Source organism: Sinocyclocheilus rhinocerous, unplaced genomic scaffold (genome assembly GCF_001515625.1).
Source record: "Sinocyclocheilus rhinocerous isolate Xijiao unplaced genomic scaffold, SAMN03320098_v1.1 scaffold3022, whole genome shotgun sequence".
NCBI classification, from domain to species: Eukaryota; Metazoa; Chordata; class Actinopteri; order Cypriniformes; family Cyprinidae; genus Sinocyclocheilus; species Sinocyclocheilus rhinocerous.
The window spans coordinates 129,045-136,632 of NW_015626544.1; the positions used below are offsets into that span (position 1 = coordinate 129,045).

Consider the following 7,588-nt stretch of genomic DNA (forward strand, 5'->3'; position numbering starts at 1 on the left):
TCCTCGCAGTCGTATGGATTCTGAAGATTTGGATTACAGCGCACTAATAAAATTGTTTCTTTTTGTAATTATGTTGTGTTTTTTTGGTGTATTTTATGGTTATATTGTCAGTCACAGCAGGTCGTAGAAAACGCCTTTTGTGTCCCATAGTAAACAAAGTAAATATTACATGATAAGTAATGGTGAAATTATTGCAGAAATGATATTCATTTTAATGGTTTAAAGAGTAGTTTTGTTTAACATTATATTCTTCCAAATGAGTTGGCAGCAGAAATCACACAGAACAGAACGAATTCCTTGCATATTATAAGTAAATGAGTAAACGTAATTTAATAAATGTAGTTGTAATGATGCCATTAATATGATAATTGAATTCAATAAAAATGTTAATTCCGAAATTGCGATATTTATAAGAATTCATATGTAAATCTGCAAAGTTGTTCATACGTAAATAATTTATGTTAGGTGTTGTCAATACGTCAATATTGTACGTTTAGATGCTGTACATTTCAGTGTCTGTGTAAACGTAAGTAAATGTACGTTTTGTAGAACCACATTTTACGTAAAATACATACACATTTTCATTAAATCACGTTGAAATTTTATATACGATTCAAATAAATACACAAATTTAGGCCTAAATATATATTTTTTTTACATATTTAGTTCTATTCCTTGTCTTCAAATTTGATTGGCCAAGTGCTGCCCCAAGGGTGCAGATATTATAATATCACTGATATTACACATGATTCACTGTTTTTACTGTATAGCCTGCATGCTTTTGTTTGTGGCATTCCAGTCTACAGTATGTGAGCAGAGGTTTGCCAGGAGTGTGCTTGTTCATGGCAATTCATAACATTTTTATATTTTGGTGACTTAATGGCTATGAATTTGTACAACCACTATTTTGGTGACTTGATGGCTATGCATTTGTACAATTTTATTTGTATGTTTTTGGACAACCACTAGGTTTAAATTCACATTGTCACATTTCACATTTTTTCTTGAAAATGGAAGTGGAGCTTTTAAGTGTGGGTTTGTTGAAATTTTATATACGATTCAAATAAATACACAAATTTAGGCCTAAATATATATTTTTTTTTACATATTTAGTTCTATTCCTTGTCTTCAAATTTGATTGGCCAAGTGGAGCTTTTAAGTGTGGGTTGAATGCTCTGAGCGGGGTTTCTATCGCCAAAGAGCAGGAAATGAAATATACTGAGTAGAGCTGTTGATCAAAACTGTTTGATCAACTGAAGTGCTAATGAATGCTCTTTATTTTTATTGATTCAAGTATAGTGGGGAATTACTGATATGAGATTCTACAATCTCCGAAAGATATTGTTTGGTCGTGCTCTTGAGAATCTCTTGAGAATCAATATGACTCGAGTGGTTTCATATGCCTCTTAATGACTTCATACACATAATTGTTGATAATAGCATATCAGTATTTGCTGATTGTTTATAATCTGATTATCCCAGCATTCATAGCGACAGCCTGGAAAACACACACACACACACACACACACACACACACACACACATTCTTGAGCTTGTATTTGTACATAATGGGTAATCTGTCTCTTTACAAAAGAGCTTATTTTGAGGTTGAGAGTATTGATTGATCGTTGCCATTCGTCTTGCCTTTCGTCTTATGGTCGTATTAGCGGCTTTCAACTGACACAAGATCAGTTCTAGCTGTGCAATCAGTTAAATCAACAACATTTTTCCTTTGATGTAGGTGCATTGGCCCATCAGACAGCTGGTCTCACTAGGTAAAGAACTAGATGCAAAGTTATTTTTGTAAACACTGCTTAAAGATGATAGATACTCACTACACTTTCATTTGTACAGTATTTGCAAGTGTGTTTCTGTGTCAAAGAATATAACCAATTGCTCAACACTGTTGGGCTAAAATGTTAAGACTCAATCACTGAAAACGATCAATTATTATGTGAATACTTGTAACGTTCGGCCCTATGGGTCGAATTTACAATTGTTAAAATGGGGTCAGATTATACTGTGCGAGAACTTTGAGTGTTTAAAAAGATGAGACAGACAACAATATTAAAAGTGAAAATCAAATATGTATTTACAATATTCACAGTGGACCTAAAACAACACAGTAAAAATAGAAATCCTAGTCTTTCAGTTCCATACCATTAAAACAGTCCTTAAGAAATATATAAAGTGAATATATATATATATATATATATATTAGGCTATTATATAGTATTATAGGACTGTTTTAATGGTATGGAACTATACTCCATATCAATTGCATACAATGAAAATACATAATAATTAGAACAATCATTAACATAAATAAATAACAGAGTGTCATATCTATACATATTTTTCCCAGAACGTTCTTACGACCTGGTAGCAATTCTTCCATGGCCCGGTAGTGGGTCGCGACCTGGTGGTTGGGGACCTCTGCTCTAAAATGTCTTTGTAAAAGGTTAGATAAAACTAGGCCCTCCCACACAGGCACTAGTCTGCCGGAGGAATCTAAGCTAACACTAGAGAGAGGTGGAATTCGATACCAGCCTGGGCATCCTTGGGTAGGTGGCACCGCTCCTCCCAGGATTATGTTGCACCCAGCCATGATGGTCCGCCAGCCCCCCTGGCGTTTCTTCCTATCCGGCTTGCGGGTCTCTTTGGTGGATGATGTTGTTGATGCTGATGAACGGGGATGAGGTGGATGATGAGGTGGATGATGAGGTGGTTTGTTGCTAGGGTTGATGACAGCACACTTCTTGGCCTCCACACCACACGACTTGCAGCTCTCGACAAACCTCCAGACGTCGCTGTGGACCGAAGGCCACCTGGCAACTCCCAGGATCTGCAGTAGGGTCTTTAGACGTCCATGGTGTTTCTCTGCTGTCCTCTGGTGGAAGTGCTGTACCATCTGCTGGACCAGCTTCTTAGGGACGACAAGCTGGATTTTGTAGATGTCGTCCCCCTTCTGGATCCGCCGGTACAGCCAGCCCTGGTGTTCCCGCACTTCGATCCTGCTGGTCGGTGGAGTGGAGGAAGAGATGGAAAGTCCCTGGAGAGTGCCGTCTTCACCCTGTGCGCAGCTGCGTCACATGGATACGCTGTTTTCGTTCAGATCAAATCACAACAACGTAGGAAACAGATCCGGCGTGACGCAGCTGACACAGAACAGCATATGCTGTTTACATCCAGCTGATACTCTCCAAAATGGTGTTACAGGGTGATGCGGAGGAGACGAGCTACGTTTCTGGACTTGGGAACATTTCAGTTGCGTTGCTGTCTATGCAGGGTCAGACAGCTCTCAGATTCCATCAAAAATATCTTAATTTGTGTTCCGAAGATGAACGAAGGACTTACGGGTTTGAAACGACATGAAGGTGAGATTAATTAATGACAGCATTTTCATTTTTGGGTGAACTATCCCTTTAAGGGGATGTGTCACTTTCAGTGTCTGTTTTGGCCTTGGTTGTTTTTACACGCAAGGAATTATATGAAGTGGTTTAGTGAACACTGTTTCACGAGTTCACGCTTACATATAATTAGCTGAAGTATGGTAATTTAATGAAACATCATTTAATTTATAGAGTTCATGAACTCAAAATTGTTCTTACTGTATTATCAAAGTTGTGCTTCTCAATATATCAATATATAATATTTTTGTATAAACTGTGAAAAACATACAGACACAACTAAACAGGGAGGATCCATGAAAATAAAGATAAAAAGATAATAAAGCCATAATAATAATAAAAACACTATATCGTTCAATTCTTACCATATTAATAATTATGGCAGATGTATTCATTACTATCTACATCTTCTGAAATTTCATCATAAGAGTATACAATCTGATCAGTCACAACATTAAAACCACCTGCCAAATATTATGTAGGTCTGCTTTGTGCTGCCAAAACAGCTCTGATGTGATGGACTCCACAAGACTTCTGAAAGACATTTACAACGTGGGGCCTCAATGGATCGGATTTGTTGGTCCAGAACATCCCATAAGATGCTCAACCCAAGGTTTCCCAGCAGAACTGACTGTTCACTTGCTGCCTAATATATCCCACCTCTTAAAAGGTGCCATTGTAATGATCAGTGTTATTCACTTCACCTTTCAATGGTTTTAATGTTTCTTTTTCATGGTTCAGTAGTATTCCACCAGAAGCCGTACTGAGCATTTAGTATTCTACCCTTCATGTTTTCAAACAGTCGCCTAGGTTACCGACTTCTCATGATAATAGTGCTAATCTAGGGTGAGTATGCTCCATGAGTGTGGTTATTTCGATTATAGGAATTGATTGTAAATCAACACTATTTCACTGAGAACACGAATAAGCTTGGACACAGCTTGTGCTGATGAAGTGATTGTTGATGATTAGCTTACATTCTGAAAAAAAAACACTACTTTTTGCATTTGGATGCAGCTTTGTGGACTGATTATTTTAAGGTATTCTCAACATGTTTATCTCTGCTTACTATAACAGTATGGAATAATTGCAGATTGGATTTATACCATAGATGAGACAACACCGCCTTAGACCAGACAAACAGATACATTGCCACCTGCTGGACAGAATAGACCTTGTAAATGGCACCTATAAACTCCTCACAAGTCTCTTGACTGTTGTACAGTAGTGATTATTGGGAAAACATTTTTAGGCAATGGCTTTGGTGTTCAAGGACAGCTGACATATTTGGGTATGATTTTTTAACACACCCACCAACACACACACTGACGGAAAAAAAGTATTTTCCAATGATCTCGGAGAAAACCTACTCCAATAATCTTTGTTTTATTTACAACTTAATAACAGAATATAAAATTAAACACACCCATAAATATATGTCTAGCTTTTGACATTTTTATGTTGTTGTTTTTTTTTACATATATAATAATACCATTGAATGTTGTTTTAAACACTTCCAAAGGATGTCCTTAACTAGCATTATCTGTTTAGGTAATATTTATCTAATATTAACCCTCTATCACAATTTAATAGTCATGTTGCTATAAGGATCTTTTCTGGTTCTTGGCATGTACATGCATAATTGTCTTTTTATCCTGGAGCAGAAGGATGTAATAATTCACCTATTTGAAAAAAAAGAAAAAAAAGAAAATTGAATGGAAGACTTTTTAGCTAACAGGTTATAAATGATGTAATGTGTATCACAACTCTAATTGCACAAGACTACAATGCAACCTGTTTATTTATTTGTTTATTTTTATTTATTTTCCTTAAAACAAAAATATATATAATATAAACAATATAAAAAAATTTTTTTCTTAAAGCAGTTTTAAAGTTTTGATGATGTCGATAAGGAAACTTACATCAATAAATAGCCAGGTTTGGGATTAGAGTTACATATTATGTTCTTTAAACACACATTTGACAGGAGATTGGCATTTTCCGTGATTGAGTTTTGAGGTCATATTCTCAACAGGAACCTAATAGTATTTCTGTTCCTGAAATCAAATCCACCTGTTCACAGAGCAGAACCAGGTACAATGTCAAATAGAATATGACCTACACACCATTACAGCTAAACAACAAAGCAGTTCCAAATAAAGGGATTTTCAACATTAATCTTTGGATGTTCTCGACGGTTGTCTAATGTGAGCACATAAAAGGCCCTTTGTTAAGCTTTTGTGTTCCATACCCCCTTATTAGTTAATGTGAATACAGTCAATGTTTAATCTAGAGGCTGTTTCCTCATGTTATTCAAATTAGTGAAGTGGATCTCATCATAAAAGGGCTGCGAGAAGAATTTCTGTAGTCCTAAAACAGTTCTGCACCAAATATCTATTGGACAGCATGGCTCTGCGAGAGGCAGCACTTTTAGGAATAATCATTGTATTCTCAGGTTAGCTCATCTTGATTACTTTAATAAATTATTTATATAATTTAATCTAATGGATTAAAGTAATATTACATTTAAATGCATGTCATTTTTAAGTACTTTATTACATTGACTGATTATTATTTATTATCCAGTTCTTTTTTATTAAACATTATTTTATTATTATTATCATTATTATTGTTGTTGTCGATATTATGTTTTATGTATGGCTAGATGTGGTACAAATCTTGAGGATTTTTTTTTTTCTGCTTTTATTTACAGGCCACATTCATTCTGTGTTTACAGCTCAAAGTAAGAAAGTATTGCATTTTATCTACTTTAATACATAATTGATCATGTCCAATTATGTTAATAGCATGTCCAATATTTGTCAATATTCCTGGGAAATTAGATTTTGTTTTGTTGTGTTTTTTGAGACTAATCACTTGTCACATGTTCAGTAAATAAGTAAACAAACAAATAAATAAATAAACACACAAAGAGCTGTTGTCCCAAATAAGATCAATATTTATTTGGGTTCTTTTTTCAGATGTATGTAAGACATATGGCAGTGGCATCTATTATACCTTCAACAAAACTGCGTTTCATCTGAAGACTACATGTCCTGTAACGCTTACACACTTCAGTCATGCTGGAGTGGACTGTCATATCATCGTCCAGCGTGGACTGAATGGCCTGATGGACAGAGTGGAGATTATCATAAATAAAATCACAACCCTCATTCACAATAACACTGTGACTGTGGAAGGCAGCAGGTATGGGATTTATGAGTCACATTTGTGACCAAAATTTAGATTTGAGTTTAAAAGGGTTGTTCATCTTGTCCAAGGAGCTTAAAAATGTTGTAGTTATAATATTATATTGTATTTGATTATAACAATGTTATATTTGACTTAGAATTAAAGTCACAGAGTTTTCTGAATTCGGGGTTTGGAGCATGTAAATAAATATGTTGACTACATTCGTAGTATTTATCAATAAAAATGTTGATTGTTAATATATCCGCATACAATATTTGCTAATCTTTTCACAGTATTTCCCTTCCATACGACCAAACCTATCAGCATGTGTTTCATTATGGAATCTATACCAGGCTCCAAAGCAAAGTTTTGCCAGTGTCTGTCACATGGTACAGTGTAGCTAATGGTGTCAGTTCGCTTTGGGTGAGTTATCATTAAAGACAATGGTCTGCAAGATTACAAAATTCTTTATGTAGCATTGTTGATTTAACCAAAAGAATAAACATATGTGGTTATCACTTTATAACGACCCTGGCCGTATTGTATTTTGTATGTAATCTTTGAGCACATCTCTTGTAGGTGCAACTGGACCAGGATTTAGTGGAGGGTATGAGTGGACTTTGTGGGCACCAAAACAGCTCAGGTGAGTGTGTTCAGTTGTTATGTGCTGTTTAAACAATGAGTTTTGAGATATAATCATAAAATACTTTCTGGTGGTGTTTTATAGAAACTATGCAGCAACTGATATCCACCAGTATCCTCTCTGATGGACAATGCCTGATACAAGACTCTGTTGTGCAGACAAACACAGTGAGTTTCTGCACAGCTGAACAAAAATAAACTGTATTGTTAATATATATATATATATATATATATATATATATAAAACACACAGTAGCAAAATTTTAGCCTTAAGTGACTTCTTATTGAAAAATAAAAAATTTTTTATGTGTAAACTACATTATGTGTAATTGTTTATACTGCAT

General features: G+C 35.1%; 1 protein-coding gene across 1 annotated transcript in view; it reads left to right on the plus strand.

Moving 5' to 3' along the window:
• Positions 1–5,816: 5,816 nt before the first annotated feature.
• Positions 5,817–7,588, plus strand: part of LOC107716193 (mucin-19-like) — a gene marked incomplete at its 3' end in the record, with an annotated part of 10,630 nt that continues 8,858 nt past the window's right edge. The window contains exons 1-4 of the mRNA XM_016522562.1: positions 5,817–5,865; positions 6,392–6,617; positions 6,896–7,025; positions 7,182–7,245. Of these exons, the coding sequence (XP_016378048.1) occupies positions 5,817–5,865; positions 6,392–6,617; positions 6,896–7,025; positions 7,182–7,245 (469 nt within the window). The remainder of the gene's footprint in view (positions 5,866–6,391; positions 6,618–6,895; positions 7,026–7,181; positions 7,246–7,588) is intronic.